The sequence below is a fragment of the Odontesthes bonariensis genome, chromosome 22, assembly GCF_027942865.1.
Source record: "Odontesthes bonariensis isolate fOdoBon6 chromosome 22, fOdoBon6.hap1, whole genome shotgun sequence".
Lineage (NCBI taxonomy): Eukaryota > Metazoa > Chordata > Actinopteri > Atheriniformes > Atherinopsidae > Odontesthes > Odontesthes bonariensis.
Genome location: NC_134527.1, coordinates 24,255,745 through 24,273,847, shown reverse-complemented (window position 1 = coordinate 24,273,847; position 18,103 = coordinate 24,255,745). Strand labels below are relative to the sequence as shown.

At 38.6% G+C, this 18,103-nt stretch overlaps 1 protein-coding gene across 3 annotated transcripts in view; it reads right to left on the bottom strand.

The window, feature by feature from the left end:
* Positions 1-16,645, bottom strand: part of col5a1 (procollagen, type V, alpha 1) — a 76,496-nt gene extending 59,851 nt beyond the window's left edge. For 2 of the 3 annotated variants that reach the window (XM_075456115.1, XM_075456117.1), the window contains exon 1: positions 16,175-16,644. In XM_075456115.1, the coding sequence (XP_075312230.1) occupies positions 16,175-16,274 (100 nt within the window). In that variant the 5' untranslated portion in view covers positions 16,275-16,644. Of the gene's footprint in view, positions 1-16,174 lie in introns of all 3 variants that reach the window. The other variant, XM_075456116.1, reaches the window with a different exon arrangement.
* Positions 16,646-18,103: the final 1,458 nt, after the last annotated feature.

Genomic DNA, 18,103 nt, shown 5'->3' with positions numbered 1-18,103 from the left:
TGAAGCTTAACTGTGGTCTGTGGTCTCCTCTTACGCTGTGTTACAATCGGATAGTGATGTTCAGGTGGTTTTAACTATCCCGGCTTACTTTTCATCCCCCTTACACATCTTCTTTAGTGTCTTCTTATCAACACAGTGTCACCATGACCTTATTTGGATACAGCCCTGAATGGCCTACTTGTTACGTCTTTCAAGTATTTCAAGACCATCCAGGTCAACATGGCTTGACATTAGCTATCGAGTCATCATTTTATCTGGCAATGACAGACATTTTCCACTTGTTTTTAATCTTTCAAGAAAAAGAAGTGGAAATAGTCTATTTGAATTACAATAATCAATGTATTTTTTCTTTAAATGCTTGAGATGTACTATCAAATTTAGAAAAAAAGTAATTGCCTAACAAGTTATTCTGAGCATTGCATACTTATACCCTGTGGCAAAGCGGGAGGAGAGCTCAAGCAGGCTTACTTCCACAAATTTTCATCAAGATACAGTATATTCAGGGAGAAATGTCATCTATAACATGATAGAGGGAAAAATTAAAGGGTTACGGTCTATCTTCTTCAAATTAAACCAACAACCATGAACCAACAGTAGCTGGTGGCAAACAACCTCCACTCATCCGATGTATCCAACACAGCACAAGCCATTTTATTAGATTACAGATCATAACAACACACAAATGTTGCTAAATGATTCAATAAAGTATCTCTGGGCTACAAAAACCCACGCGCACAATGCATCATAACAATCTCTCTTGTCATAGATGCAATAAGAGAAAAATAATAACATGGAGGAAAAAAGGAGGTGGGGTTTGGGGAAGGGTTAGTATGGACCATCCAGCCGACGTCAACTGTGTCACGACCCCTGTTGAGTGTGTGTGTGTTGCCATTGCTAATCCACACTGACACAATCCAATCCCAGGAAAGATCAACAGCTTTGGGAAAAGAAACAACTGTCATCAAGATTCTTTTCATTCCATAACAGTTGACCACTCTTTGCAACCACCAGTCAAACTGTTGCACTTTCTCATTTACATTAAGCTGTTTCCTTTTATCGTCGCATAAATAAAGTCCCTAATTGCATTATAGGTTTTGAATCCCCATGGATCTGAACATGACCACACAGGGAGGAGGATGGGATCACTAATCAGCATTCAACAAAGGCTAAAAAGGGAAAAATGTATCATATTATTGGCATCAACCAAATAATAAATGACATTTTGAAACCCATCAGAGAAGCAGCAAAGGTAAAGGAAGGATTCCCATGATGCATGACAGAATCCAGTCAGGAACTTCAGACATGTGCGAATGCAAACATTATCAGTGAAATTTCTCACCTCATTTACATATTTTCACACATCTTCATTCATGGATTTCTGTCACCGGCACGCGACCTGCCAGAGGTGGCTACCCTGACCACATCCTAAGCTGCAGGTATGGGTCTCAATCCCACCTTGTTAAACTGAGATGTTTACACACTTAACATGGCAGGTCCCTTGAGAAGCCAACACCTCTGCCACCGGATACTAAAAATACTTTTTCCTCTGACCACAGTCCCTTACATCCAAGAGGCAGGTTCACCATAAGTACACAAAAACTGTTTATATGACACGGTCTTGTGTACATTTGCTTTTGGCCGGTCTGCCTCTCCTCTTACGCTGCTTTAACTACTTTCATGCAAGTAAATAAGTAAATGTGACAAATAAGGAAGACGGTAAATACAGAGCAGCCTTTAAGCTTCAGCACTCCAAAGAAAATAATTATGTGTCAATAAAAATGTTTAATTTGTTTTTGTCATTGCCTCTTATATTATCCATACTTTGCTTTCAATAGCACACTTAAGCTGTTCTAGAAGTATGCAATACCTCAATCAGCCACAGGGATCCTGCTGTAAACAAGTAAATGCAATTACAGCACAGTTACAGACAGAGCAGCCAAGGACATCCGTGTTGAATTAATTTCTAATGTGAATTTGGTTAGGTCTGATACTGGATATATTCATGTTACCTTAGTTGAAAAGAAAAAACAACCCAAGTTGCATGCTCTCGTGTTCAATTGGCCACTATTTACTTTCTATTACAGTTGAGTCATAGCAAGTACTGTGGCATGGAACACTTGCATATGAAATGCATAATTTAGTCAGAAAACTGGTAGTATCTTCAGTTCAACATGTTAAAACATGAGTGTTTAGCTTTGTTTCAGACTTTTATAGGATTATTTGTCAGACATGAGTTGAATGAGGCTGAAGCACAGTAAAGGAAATTAATTCATAAAAGTATCGTTTGAGTGTGACTTAACTTTAAGGTATGGTGATTATATTAGAACTGTTGCAGAAAGAAGGAGGCATGGTGTTTATTTCTAAATATCTCCCTCTCCATATCTGACTTCTTTCTACCTTTTTCTTCACTGTATGTGAGCAGGGGCTTGAGGGCCAGATTCATGATCCTAGTTTGGGCTCAGTGCCAAAACTGTGGTGGATCCCATTCTCGTAAGTACTCATCCAACTTCTACGTTCACCAATGCACACATATTCTACTTATACACACACAGGCTCTGTAACAACCCTTAGTGACTCCAGACAACACCATTTCATTTGACAGGAGGAGGGGTGCCGGACAATGAGTTAGGACCTTTTCATGGGGGGGATTAACATTCTTCCCTCTTTCACTGCCTCCTATCCTCCTCCAGCCCTTCCTGAAGTGAGGCATAACTCTCCAGGCACATGCTTGACCTGTTGCTGAGGACAAGGAGTAATTAGCAGCCATAAAGAGGACCCTGCCTCTCTTGGAAACCAGCACAGCCAAATACAAGAATGCCCAATGAGAGACTTCCCCCTCCTAGAGCGCATCACACACAGGAAGGTGTAAAAGTCTTTCTCTTTTTTCTTTTCTTTTTTTTTTCAATTTCACCTGATTTTGTTATAAAACTGAAGCTAACTGTTCTACAGTTGGAGCCTCACTGTGAGTACAGCAGATTACAATTAGGGTCCGTGCTTTAATTATCTATAAAAATACTATGTAACCTTTAAAATGTAGAAGTACAACATTCGTAACCCTGCAAAGGTAAACAATAAAATTCACTTCTGCTTAATACATAAGATTCACTCGCACCTTATTTAGTTTATTATAACATGTACCTCTTGCTGCAAAATGTTAGCTGATGCTTCTAATTCCAAAAAAGCTAATTTCACGTTACTGACTATTACATATTGTTAGGCCAAGAATTTATCTGCGTTTTAATCACATGCTGATGCGAGCTACTTGATTAGTCATGGACGTAATTGTTCACTGTTCCAGGAGGATTCTACTTGGGGCCACACCAGAAGACTCAACCTGGAAAAAAATCCTGCCATCTGCACCATCCCCGCTCCAACATTTTCCTTTGTGCATGGATGTTTCCAAACTAGTACTGATCTCTTGCAAGCTATTTAGACAAGCATATTTTTCATTGTGCAGTGGCAGAGATTTATTGTGAAGATGCGGGAAATAATAAAACTTCCAACCATTTAACCTCTTTACCATTTTACCTGCATCCAATCAAATTTGTCCCAGCACTGCCCCTACCAGTCACCTACATATTGCAGCTTGCAAACGCGTATCATAAAATATCTGAGGACATGCCCAAACAACACATGTGTATCCTTAATTAAAGCAAGCAGACTTCTAACATCCACCAGAGTGGATGTTAAGCAAAAGGTACAAAGGCTAACTTTACAGCCTGCAACCTCCATGGAAATTTCTCAGAGCCTGACACAACAAGATCTAATAAATATCAATATCAATTATTCATAGAAAACATTTGCTTTAATAATTGATGACTGATCTTTTTCTCTTAAGCATTTTTAACACTTGTGAAAAATACCCCCTAACAACTGCTAACATCTGACCTTAGAGATCAAGGGAAAGAGATTATATTCAGTCCCACATCAAATGACTCTGCAGAAGTCCCTGGTATCTTTCAGCTCTGGTCTGCATTGTTGGGGACATGACACTTTGGTGCACATGTTGGTTTTTAATGAGAGTGCTGCACTCAGGGCTGCGATAGTAGGCATAGCTCCCTTTTTCTGCACAGACACATAGATTAACCCACCACGACATCTTACATAAGGAATCTGAGACTGAAACAACAAAAAAAAACACGTTAAAAAAAAAAAAAATGTGAATGATCAACTTTACCCATCTACTGGTCAGCTGGCAGCTGTGCGAGGTTAGCATCTGTGGTCCAGTAAAAAATGATAAACGAGCAGAATTAGCTCTTCATCTTAACAGAATTTTTGTCCAATACAGGCTCCAGAATACTTTGTATTTATGTTGTAGCTTACATTCTTGTCCCCTGGGGATTTCCAATGGGAAAGGCTTTTATCACCTTACTTCAGAGGGTGTTTCTGTGTTTAGAAACTCTTATCAAACGCTTTTTGTATGTCATTTTCAGTATACTTTGATTCGTGTGAGATGGCCGACATCTGGTGTAAAATCCAACAATAAACCTAGATTTAAAAGCAAGTTTTACAAAACACTCAAACCTCAACGTAGGGAGTCTGAAAAACTAGGAAAAAAGGGTAAAGACCTAAGACAAATGGCCATTAGCAGTAACCTTAAGTTGCTGTTTCAGGGTTTCATGTGAGCAGACACAGGGATCATACTGCAGGCATTATACTTATGCTAGACTGAGCACAGCACACATGGACACACATTACTGCAGACATGCAACACACAAGAAAGCTAATGCAAACACCTGACAGACTAACACTAGTTAAAAAGAAAGAAAGCACTCACACTAACCTCCTCCCCTCAGCTTCATTAACACCTAAACCACACTGTCAGACAGTTTTACGATATATTGTCCTCACACTATGGACAAGATTGCAGGTGGAAAGAGATGACAATATAACTGAGTAACGATAATTTTCAGAGTTGTTCCTACATGAAGGAAATCACTCTAAAAACAATCACCTTATTGTACCCTCTTCTTTTGCAATCATGGCAGGACAACTAGTACTACCTACCCCTTTTCTTAGTCAACTAACCTTTAACTATCTCGTAACAGTCTGATTGTAACACCTTTTAAGACGATTTTATTTTTCAGTTTATAATTTACAACACAACAGGAACCCAGCTATTGACTGAATGCCCTCACTTAAACTCAAGGAAAAAAGCTTGAAAGATATATTACAAAATACACTTAGAAAACTCCTCGAAAAGCTTGAAGCCTTGACCAATAACTCATCACGATAATTACAACTGAAAAAATAAGAGTTTTGTTTATAAGGATAAGTTCAACAATGCAAGCTATTTTTTTGCAAACTTAAGCTTCACATGGGGTCAATCTCACAACTTAACTCTGGTTCTGGTCTGCTAGGATTATACAATTCAGCAAAACTTTCACAGTCAAGCGGAGATTACAGTGGCATTCACCTTGTTTCTAGCTGCTTTCTTTTGTAACAAAGAGGTAGCATGAATGCAAAGTAGCTGAACGTATATATGTGAAGTATTTTCTTGGCTGACAACTACCAAAAGCAAGAGAGGTTCAGGGTTAAAACTAGCTTGAGCAAAAGTCTGTAGGGGACTGCACACGCAAGTATAAGTTCAGTTTCATTTCATCGGTCACCCTCAGTCCACATGTTTTCAGGACACTGTGACCCAGTGACCTGGGCTGAAAGCAGCACATGTAAAAAGCAACAGGGTGGAAGACTTCATGAGATATTAACACAAGGGAGATCTTTCATTCATACACTGAATGCATTTATTTCCCTGTTTTTGATAACTTATTTTAATAATAGGATACCAAAACTTTCTCACCCTTAATTTACAAATGAAAAATATAAAGAAGTGAATTGCAGTCAGAATTAAAACCATACATAAGCTCCAAAAAAAAAAAAACATAATCTGCTGTCCTGCATATGTAGACCTACACTCACAGAGTACTGATTCACACACACACACACGCACACACACACACACACACACCTGAAAAGTGATCCAGAGAACAGAGAGTTTTTCAGACCAGAATGTCTCTTGTGTTCTCTGAAGCTCAATGCTTTAAACGGCCTCTTATTGCTTTAACAGTGGGAATACCAGATGGTTTACTTCACTGTCTCCATGCTGCAGCTCACAGCAGTGGGGATAAATCACTGTCTGCCGCCCACCACAGACTGAGATGGAAAAACTGAGTCAAGATTCCACGGTGCACTTCTGAATGCTCATTTTACAGCAAGAAAGTAAAGAAATAGCCATTTTCAAGGCACATATGCGATCACTTTTATCTCTGTCTTATTATCAGTGTTTCTCATTTCATACTTGTTGGGTTTATCTTCCTCTTCCTCACCAATTTCATTCAGTTTAACTTTTAATAACCCTTCAAAGACACATTTCCCACTGCCTAATTTATCTTCTCTTGCGAGTTCTTTCCAGCAGCAGATATGGTTTTAATGGCTGCCTGTTGAGAAATTTACGATAAAGGGAAGGCCCTGCAGCACTCACATTATAGAACCACTACCCCTCAGCCTACTTCACACATAAGTATTATTCCACCATACACAGTGATACAAATGAATGAAGAAGATTACAGTACGTGCCAAATCCTGCACAATATTGAGGATTTTATTTTTGTTAAGGGCTATCCTGCATTGGCATATGTAAGGCCCATCACATTCTCATGTATTTCATTGAGGTGCTGTGCCTCCTGATGTTGGCAATCAACCAAAATATGAAATGTTTTCTCTCAAAGGAAAAGTTCACATAATCCTTAGTGAATTCAATGACACATAAAAATGCAGAAAACCTAGAAAACTACTTTTGTTGAACCCAGAACCTCCAGTTTATTTGGTATAAAGCTACAATCCCTCAAATGATATTTACATTACAAGAGATGTTGAAATGCTGAGGGTATGAGACAGAAATGAAGTGAGTGTAAGCTGAGCATCAAAAAGTTATTTTAAGATGTATGAGCAATCGTGTCAATGTTGTCTGAAACAAAAGGGAATTACGAGAAATAATTGGAAAGGACGCATTACAAAAGGAATACAGAGAGGTGTGGCAAAGGAGCAACAGAAAACAGGAGGAATATTTATGAATGTTCCTGTAGTAGTGATAACACAACCTGAAATTAAACCCAGAGGAAGGGAACGCTTGACATGTCAGGAGGTGCCAAATAGTAGGCACAAGTTGCAGTGACAGCCAAGTCAGCCATCAATTCATCTCCTACTGACACTTCAACCAGTGATGTACTTGAGCAATTTCAACCTTGTGGGTAAAAAAATAAACTTAAGAATGAGAGTCAGCCACTTTGCCTGAATCATCTACGATAAATCATCAGAATCAGCTACCAAATTCTTGTCTCAGATGGAATCAAATGTTTTTGTTTAAAAGAAAAAAAATACATAGTTGAGCAGTAAATCAACCAATTACCTCTGCTCAAACATTCCAGCTCCACATAAGTGTGATGTAAAAGTATGGCAGGTCTTAAAACAGGTAGGACAATATGTCCTTGGTGCACTTATATTACATTATATTCAAAAGATGAAAAAAGAATCTGGACAATAAAGAACTGCAGCAAGGGCACAATCATTCTGAAAGACATGTTGCATTGGCCCAGTTAAGAATCCCCGCCTCTGTGAGATCTTTCTGAATCAAAATCAGGACAAAAACGATGCAGACATTTGTGAGATATGCTTTTAGGTTTGAGTTGAAGCTTTGTATACATGAGTCCAGCTAATCCTAGGGGTCCTGATGACCCAGCCTAACTACTATCTTTAGTTTACCTATAGGATGAGGAATACTAATAAATGGCTAACCCACGACGAGTTATCTTGTCATTGTCAGAATAATGTGTCAGTCACATATTTAATTCTGCTATTAAAATGTTTGAACACTTGTTAGTGGTGGCAGTAAATACTGAAAGATTTCTTGAAGTTGCAACAGATGTTGCAATAGCCCTTTTGGACATTTGTTTCCTGGTGTAGCCTTGATATATTATTGTTTAAGATCAAACCAGTAAAACTCAAGCTTTCTGAGAGGTAATTCCTTTCAAAGATATTAAGACGTCTCCAACTAGTTTTATGTTCTTAATGTTTTAGATTTACTCTAACCAATTGCTAAGCAGTAATCTTAGATTCAAAGATACATCTGCTTAACATCGGTATCAGTCGATATTCAGTTTGTTGACTGCAGTTTGTTTTCCTATTTCATTAGTAAATTCAGTACACAGGTAATGACACAGATTCTCTGTGACAAAACAAAAGTTTAACAGTCAGAGGTGAAACCAAAACATATATGTAAAAGATGAACGTATACACTGTAAAGTCACAAGTCACACACTGGTTTGTGGGCTGCTTTTTTAAGCCATTTAACAGTCGCCTTCTTTGGCAGCCTGAAATTACATTCAAAGGATAGATCAGAGGGAGAATCCAGGGACACTGTGCACATCTACTGAGTAACTCCATTGTAAACTCAAAACAGTCTCCTCCATAATGACAGAAGATGCAACAATTGCAATTTTCTTGGCTGACTGATTTAGGACTCCAACATTTATCTTTTTGTTTTAACTGAAAATTATACCGTATGTAATGACATACTGACTTGAAAAAAAGTCTTACATTTTCTCTAAAAACAGCTGCAGCAAGACCTTCTTTCTCAGTCACCAGAAATCTATATATAAAGTGCTATAAATAAGGTGACAGGACATAAGTATTTTTTTTTTTCAAACAGGTCCTTATACTCTTTTTTACACAATGCAAAAAATAAAAGCAAAATATAAAATATCTTTCATGCCAGACATTCCATGAGTTCCTTTTTTAGTGCTGTTAGAAGTCAAAGATAGCAGAGGCTGCTGGTATGTTGATGGTTGTGAGCACTTGCTAGCACATTGGGCACGTTCGGCGGGTGCCAGGATCTTTATGTGTTTTAGGGATTGATCCTGCGAGGCTCATTTTCAACGTACAGATATCACAAATGGCTCACAGTGAAAATGAGTGTGTCTGTGCCGCTGTGTGCACAATGTGTCGCCTTTATTGGTAAAAAATGTGATTTCTTTAAATCTGCCAATAACCGTCTTCCAAGCTGAAAGCGACCAATTCCTGTCATCGCTCGATAATACGGAAAAAATCGATTAATTAAAAATATAAAAAGGTACTGCAGAAGTCTGTAAGTGTCCTCCTCCCAAAAATGACTTCACTGGTCATTTGCTCATGCTGGTTAAAACAACTATAATACTTGTGCTCAAAGAATATGTGACCTCACTTTATTGTGAAGTGTAAAAATGATATCCAAACATGACGACTGCATTGTAAAAAGAATGTATTTTGTCCCAAACATGATCATTTTCAAACTCTAACCAAATACTGCTATTGCTTAAATCAACCAAAAAGTGGAAGAAGTGTTTAAGTGAAGTGATGTTGTGTTATTAACTAAATATAACTCTGAGATTGGAAAGGCAGAGCTTCAGGAGATATTGCGATGGGATGAACAAATGGCCCATATGGAACAGTTGATTGAAACAGACGAGACAACATAAAAACTCACCAACTGCTGTCATTTAAAAAAAGACAAAATGGTAGGTGTGCCTCAGGCTTTTTAGTGGTTGTCTTCCGGCCGAAGATGAGCTCAGGCACTTATTGATGCATTCTTGGGACAGACCAAGAATAGGTCTGGCATTTTTGCTGTAAAGTTGGCCATTTTTAATTGGAGGTCTCTAAGGGTTGACTCACTTATGGAACCAGCTCAAGTGGCTATTCAAGGAAACGCTTGACTGTTGCATTTATGTTATTAAATTATTACATAACCTTATCTAATTTTCAACACAGCCAACTATCAGTTCAGGAAAGTGATTTCTATATTTTTTCTATTTAACAGATCTCTGGGAGCTTGCTCCAGCACATACAAGTGTTTGTGGTGGAAATCTTGTTCAGTCCCTTGTTGTAACAAGACCAAGTTAATTAAGCCTTTGGCATGAAAATGAAAAACTGCTGAAAGGGCAAAATGTCTTACTTTAATACTGTTTTTCCATGCTTTTAGTAATTTCATTACCTAATAAATTAAAAATAGAATACATAGACAGCAACCACTGACCAGAAACTATTGCGTTTTCCCTCACTGGGAAAAAAATGCTTACTCTCAGTATTTCTGCAACCAAGGCTGTGGCTGGCTCAAGCTGGAGAAGGGGGGAACGGGTTGGAAAGGATGAGTCATACATTGCTTTCCATGCTCAATGATTATAATACACCATTACAGAGAAAAGCACTGTTTCCCAGCTAAAGGAAATACTCTGCTTGTAAGCCTGGCCCAGACTCCATTTTCACTGTGCCATGCACCACATCCTGCATCAATGCATCTTGATAAAAACCAAATGCAGGAGAGGAGGCTGCAACGTGGGCTAACAAATCCAACTTTTACATTTATGATTTTGTTCGAGGAGTAAGGTACACATCGTCCCTTTCCCTCGTAATTTGCAATGATCACTGTGGGTCTTAAGTAAATAGTACTTTTCAGAGAAAATCTGCAACTGGCTTCAAATCAAGCACATTGTGTCATGAATACAAAGCACCACTGAGCAGTTCAAAACAATTATTTGACTCTTAATTAGTCTGGAAAGGAATAGACGATATACTGTCCAGGATATGGTAAATAATGCTCCGATTGTGCTACACAAAGGGTCTCCTTAACTCTGACATTGGGTCAAAAACTTGTCCTGCATATTTTGTTTTATCTGCCGTGTTATTATCAGGCATTAGAGTTGATTTACAGCGTCCTTTCCACAAAGCCTGCATTTACAGGCTGAAGTGGCACATGCAATTGCAGGGTCACTGCTTCTGTCCACAGCCAAGATTCCTTCCTCTGCACCATAGAAATAGGCACACACAAGAAGCCACTTTTACTCACTGTCACTTATCTGATTGCATAGGACATGACCTCAGGAATGCTACTTGGAGGTGAGGAAGAAAAAAACTACTTAGATCCCAAGTATAAAATTATTATTTCTTGTCTCACTGATAGATGATTACTCAGGAGAATGAATGTGTCTTGGTTATGCAAATCTTTGAATGCCTAGTTTTTGACAGGTAGAAATTATTTCATGAATGAAAACAAGCTGAGTTCTATAGTATCCTTCAGGGCAACCAGCTGTCCATACAGTAAAATACTTATAAAACATACAAAGGTATACAATTTCTTCAGTTCTGTCTGGATTCGGTCACTCCTATGAACTTTTCTAAGAGGCCTTGTGAAAAACATTTAACACATGAGAAAAAGGCTCACTAATCCATAATTTAACTAATCCATAAAACTCCTTTTGAAGAAGAGTTATCCATATATAAAGAGAATGTAGATGAAAAGCAGCTGTGGACCAGCTGTAGTCAACCTTTAACCCTGTCATAAAGTTGGCTAAGATAAACAAAAAGAACCTTCTAATGACCCTGGATGTGTATGCGCAAACCTAGATGAAGCAAAAGGCATGTTGCTATTACACGTACAAAATCTTCTATAAGTTTCCCCTAAAACCAGCACAGAATGGTGTATTTCTCTTAAAAGAAAAGTGCAGCCATTTTTTTTTTTCTTTCTTTCTTTCTTTTTTCTTTGCATGGTCCCCTGGTCCACCAAGAATGGGAAGAAAACATCTGGAAGACATTTTTCCTGGCTTTTTGGAGGGCTTAGCAGACAGCACAATGGAACTTATCGAATCCAGAGGGGAAGGCGCTCAGTGAAACAGCAAGGTCTTTTTCTGTTTATCCCTTTAAAACTTCTATTAGGAATAAACAAATATAGCATAGCATAATTCTTAAATCATGAATACGTTTTGTGATATTTTGGCATAACAATCGCTCCATTCATTGCTGTGATATATCACCAACAGGGGCTTTGGCCAAAATCCATCCTTGTTTTCATTTGCACAAGGTATTCAAAGAATGTTATTTTAGTATTTCTGATGACTAAAGTGCTCTGCACAACTGGGTTATGGTCCTGTGTGAATGTCTGTTATGGATGAAGACAATCCAAAAAGACCTTTGGTTGATTAATAAAAACAAACTTCAGAGGAACTTGTGAAAAGAAACCATTGATTGACGAAACTGGGTTAAAAAGCAACTCAGCAGTAATGCATGAAGCCTGATGGAGAATAAACTTTTTCTACAGCAGCCATGCTGTCCCACAGACAGCTTGAAACATAATAGTGACAATCTTGACAGCCAAAACATCTCTTTGGCCTGAATCAGTCTTACTTCTAATTCTGCAGATTTGGCTTTGAGAAAATAGTTCCAAATACAACAAAATATCTGCTGCTTGTTTTCGTTAAAGGCTCAGTCTTTTTTCTTTCACTTCCAGAAGAGTTTACTGAAACAAGAAGAAATGGACCAACAACAGAAAGAATGCCTCTCTTCAGGCAATGAAACTGTAAACTTTAGAGAAAAGCTGAAAGACCCGACCTTCACCTTTGAACTCTGACCCTTCTTCTCATTTTTGACCTTCATGTCTTGCAGGACCTCTGTTATTACCACATTTCACTTGGCTTTAATGTTTCCTCTCTAATATACCACAATAAGATTTCCTCCAAAAAAAACCATGAACTGGGATTAAATCATACCAACACAACTCAACTAACATGATGGATGATCATCCACGAAGTTACCCTGGGATTCTATGAACTTTAAAAAAAACATAATTTTATGCAGAAATGCAGAATAAAGAGCTGTTGCATCACAGGTAGATAAGAAAAAGGCATTTACTGAAGAAACAAACCCGGGGTGCACAAGTCTCCTTGTACTGCAGCTACAGCTGCCACACACATAAAAAATCATCAATAACAACCTCATATTATTTATTAAAATGATAACATTTTACTCACAAAAAATCCTGATTATTTGTACACAAAATTCATCCTCCTTTCTTTCCTCATTACTCTGTCGTACAGATTATCCGTGCGTTTCAGTTCCATCAAGAAGTCCTTTTCTATCGCCATCGAAGCTAATGCTGAAAGTCGAGCCTGCCCTGTCGTATTTCTATTTAAAGTTTTAAATTCATTTCTTCTCTTCCTTCTGCCATTGCGGGTTGACCAAACAACTATAAAATCGACACAACTACATTTTTAGCTTGTGTAGCTCGCTACAGATGCAGTTTGCTAGCTCTGGCAAGTACGCTCTCTGACTATCCAATCAAAGGGTATGAATATGCTGACGTTACCATACGCTTGCTAGAGGGCCTTGGTGTCGCCAACTCAAAATCGGTTGAGGGGTTAACAGCAACAGTTTGATCGACACTTATGCTACAGGGCCCGCAAAAAAATTATTGTGAAGGCCTCCAGGCAGATTTCTTAGATCCTGGCAACAAATGATGGCTGAAATGTGATTGGTTAAATGCTTTAATATGAAAATACACGTCTGGAAACAGTGCAACCAAGGGAAAAGCTATGAAAGGAAGCAGGCGGACCATTTGGAATTATTCAATAAGTATTCATGGACAAAATATAATTAACATCAGTCTGTGATTCAGATATTTTTTTAGGCCAGCAGAGAAGGCCTACTTGTTTGTATATTTATAATAACTCCCCAAAGCTATGGCTATTAGCTTAACTAGAGATCATTTTAGCCAATTTCCCTTAAATGGTTTGGTTGACACCATGCAACAGTAGGATGACGTTTTCAGGAGAAAAACCCAGATAAACTGACTATGCTACCTGCCCAATACCGCATGTCTAACACCAAAGTTAGCAACTAGCTAGTGAGAAGTGAGTATTGACATTTCATCTCCAAAGTTGACTGATAGATAGCTCCAAACAATTTTTTTTAGTTAATCTATGACTGCTCGATAGGTTTGAGATTGTTTAAATTGGCAAGAAACAAAGTATTACAAAGCAAAATTGTGGTTTCAGCTCGTTTTGCTGTCCTCAAGTCATAAAAAATGTATTTAATGTAGCTTTATGTAATAAAACTTGCACATCTAAACAATAAACCTGGCATCTTTCTTAAAAAAATAGGTATGCTACTTATATACTATGTCTATATGACTAATCATTCAATAAGCATTTAAAAATAAGAACTAAACTTTATGATTTATGAGCTCTCTCCTAAATAATATTGACTGCATGATTGTTAAAACACTGAATGTAAAAAAACACATTATTGAATCAAATTGAGGGGCAAACATCAGTGATCCACCTAAAATCTAAGTTTTTATCAAAAACTTAGAAAATATTTATCCTTTCTAATCAAATAATTATGTCAATATACACATATAATCAATAATAACAGGTAAATAATTAATATTGCATGATGAATATGATTATAAACATGCTTTATTTTATCACAATATTTGGGGTGTTTTGAATGGAATAGCCTGCATTTTAATGCAAGATACTGTGTATGGAGTTAACACCTCTATGATGTAAGTACAGGCCTCTGAAAGGCTTCTGTTAATGGTGACTGCATAAGGCTATGAGGTTATGAAATTTGGGTGGAGATTCATTTGTTATACCTGAAAAATTGTCTAATTGCTTGTAATCAATGTCTACCTATCATGTTTGTGAATAAAAACATGGAAAAATGTTTCAACATTTCTGTAATTTAGATTTATAATTGGTATAGTTAAAACTTAATGTAATCCAATGTTGTATTTAAAGCTTACCTAAAGGCCAGTGAGCTAAATATTTGAATGAAAGTAAAAATCTTACAGTTCTTATATTATGAACAAGATAATTAGTTTACACAAATCTTGCATGCACTTGGCATGTTACTACCACTTAATCATCAAGTACTTCCCATTCAGCATGTGTGGGGTGTCAAGTTTCAGGAAGTGTATCAGAACCCCTGAGGATCCTTAACATGGGTCTGGTCCTCTCTGTCAGTTTTAAAAGATAATTAAATCCAGCCTGCAGCATTGAAATTACTTCAGAGTTCTGAACACCCCCCCAATGCTCTGTCTTCAAAAATGACCCAGATCCAAACTGCATGCCTGGACCTAGGGTTGTGCTCAGTTAACAATCGTCCAAAAAGGCTCCATGAAAATAAACAACATGCAGTAATTTCTTTTTTGTGTGTTTAGCAATATCTTTAAGCCTTTAAAATCACTTCAATTTAATCGGTTTTTATTGTCAAAATTTCTCCCTCCCACCACAGTGGACATATCTTTAAAAAGAGTGTTTGGGCTTCATACAAATTCCCACCTCATCAGCACAATCCTGGACACTTTCTTTCTATCCGCAGCAGACAGAAGAAGCCACCTGTTCACCTCAACAGCCCATGTCAGAGCCTCACAGGAAAAAGCAGACCACCAGCCATGCCAGGCAGTCTTTAAGGTGCTAATAATATTTTAAAAAAGGCCCCTTTGACTGACCTCTGACCCCACCAGGACAAAACAGTGATAAATACTATCTTTTCCATCAGGTTTCTAAATCAACTGAACTCTAAGTGATATTTCAATCAAATGCCAAACTTTACACCCATATTTTCAGACTTTAATACAACAGTAACTTAGAGTCATAAAGACAACCAGCAGAAGGCATTTAGTTAAATATGTGTTGTCACTGAGATGTAGCAAACCCAAGTGCTTCAGAAAGTGTGTCGCCTGATGTTGGAGTGCGTCTGGACTCCACCCTACCACTTCAGATGAGCTACAGCCCCTCCCTATTATGAAAGTTGTGCTCATCCTTCTCATGAGTTGGGGGGGGAGCATTTTAAATGCTTTAAAATCCCCTTTTAACTCTCTTACTGCCTACACTAACTGCACCACAGCAATTTTGCAATAATGAAAAAAAAAGTCTGCTAAAACTCTTCTTAAAGGGAGGCATAAGTTGTTGTTTTTTTTAAACTGCACCATCTAACAGTATAAAGTTTTCCAAAACAACTCGTAAAGATTTTTTTTTTTTAGAAATTCAATTGGCCTAACCCAATAATCAAACGAGCCGTCTAAGTGTTATTTTCTTCCTTACAGACCGGATCCCCCCTTAAGCAGACAGCGAATGAGTGGCCATATCATCAGCAGACTTTCTCAAAAGAAAAGACTTTCTCTGAAAAACTCAAAAGCAGTGTTTTGATACTTTTGACAAGTCGCATAGTTTCGGACCGAGCCCATCAGAGCACCAATAAAGGAGGAGGGGCAGACATCAATGATCCACAGCCAGCGCAGAAAAAACTTTTCGGCGCAGCGCTCCTCCAAAGCGAATCCACAGATCTGACGGCCGACGCATCTTACCTGAACTTGCACGCGACGTGACAAAAAGCAGAATCACCGCTAAAGTGATTTGGGCGTCCCTTATCCTCCGTTTAACTTTCCATCTTATATGGGTATCCATGACCGCCTGCGCCGTCCACGGCAAGTGGATTTATTTCTCAGCTTGGAGCAACTGATTCGACTTGCAACAACTTCAGGTCAGGACAAAACTAAAAGTCAAAAGTCCCAGAGAAAGAGAAAAAGGGGGAGGGGGGGTGTATCGTTATTTATCAAGCAGCCATATGGGTATGTTAGTGTGGGTTCCTCCAGCTGGTTGACGGATGAGCACCGTCTCTCCCGCACTGCTCCTCTCCTCTCAGCTTTCTGAACTGGCCCGAACCGCTGCGCCTTCGAGCTCAAGTGTCGCCCCTTCGTTGAGTCGTCACGCAGAGCCTCATCAAGTCAACGGGGCAACACGCGAGAAAAAGTCTCCCCCCAGGATGTCACTCACTCCACGGACAGGAGACACGGGCAAATCAGAGGAGTCCGTACACTAAAGCCAGCCCTGTTATTGGCCGGGGGAGGGAGGAAAAGTTGAGGGGAAAGTTTCACGCCTACAATTCTCGCGCTGTGAATTTTTTTTTTTTTTTTTTTTAACATGGTGTCCGCTTTTTTTCCAGAGGGTCAGAGCGGGAAAAGCAAACTGCTTCAGGAACAAATGATGTAGAGGCATGCTATTTAATTCCCCCCAGTTTGTTGTGATTCTAAAAACTGGATGTGATTGTCAGGGGCCCTGGGGAGTCATGGTGAAATTGTGATGCATGACAAACAGGTGGGCGCCACAGCAGTCTTCTGTTGAGCAATCATGGTTCTGTTGAACACCTCGATGACAACCAGATATTTTTTTGTATGTTTGAGATGTTTGACAGATTGAGAGTATTCACATGTAAAGTTTAGTACGTTTTTCACTATAAACAACTTTTGAGAGTTACAGAAAGTTTCACACTAGTTCTTGCTGCCGTTGTTTCAAGCATAAAAAATGGCAGCTGTCTTTTATAAACTGTCATATGGCTCCTGCAGTGGGGGACAGGTTTCCATTTGCAGTTCAGTAAAAGTTGGATTTAAACACAGTAAACAAACAGCCCTGACACTGTGCCGACATCTGAGACCATGACACGTTAGCGCTGTGCAAAAATGGGTTTGAATGGGGACAGTCAATGTGGTCCCTATAAAGTTAGGTGTTTATATTAGACATGGAGGTTTCTTGGTTTACAAACTACAACTGTCAAGAGGAGAAACTTTAATAATAGTTTATTTGGTAGGTTATGAAAGGCTTGGAAAGATTTTAATTTATGGCTCTTCGACAAGATGAGGAGAAAAACTAAAATAATCCGAGTAATGCAAAAACATAATGTTGCCAAAGAAGGAAACAAAACTCAGGTTGCTGGGTGAAAGTCCTGATACTAGAAAGAGAGTGGACAGTCAGATGATATAGACACACATGGCATCAAATTCTGTCTTAGATGCCATCAGTGTAAGACCGCAGTGAAACCGTCTTTGATTTATGGATTTAAAGACTGCAGGTATTTTGCTCTGCTATATAAGTGCAATGGTTAACATCAAGACTGAACCAGCATTTCTTGGACCACTTTGACGTGTCAGTTACGTGGTCAAATATAGGGATAAATTATGGCCTCTGCCCTGTATTTAGGGTGGGTTTATGTCTACTCCACGCTACTCTCAAAGCTCACCAACTACTCCTTTGCTAGCCATCACTGACTCCCTTAATTTGTCTTCTAAACGAAAACATGTTGACTTATCTGATGCTGCATTCCAGATGGTTATTCTTTATTCAAGTCTGACTTTCATCTTTTCTGAAAGAAGTTCCTGTGAGACAAAAGAGAGGACAGACTGTCTGAAACAGGAAGTTGATGATTAGTGGTCAAGTGTCTCTTTTCTTTGTAATTCCAC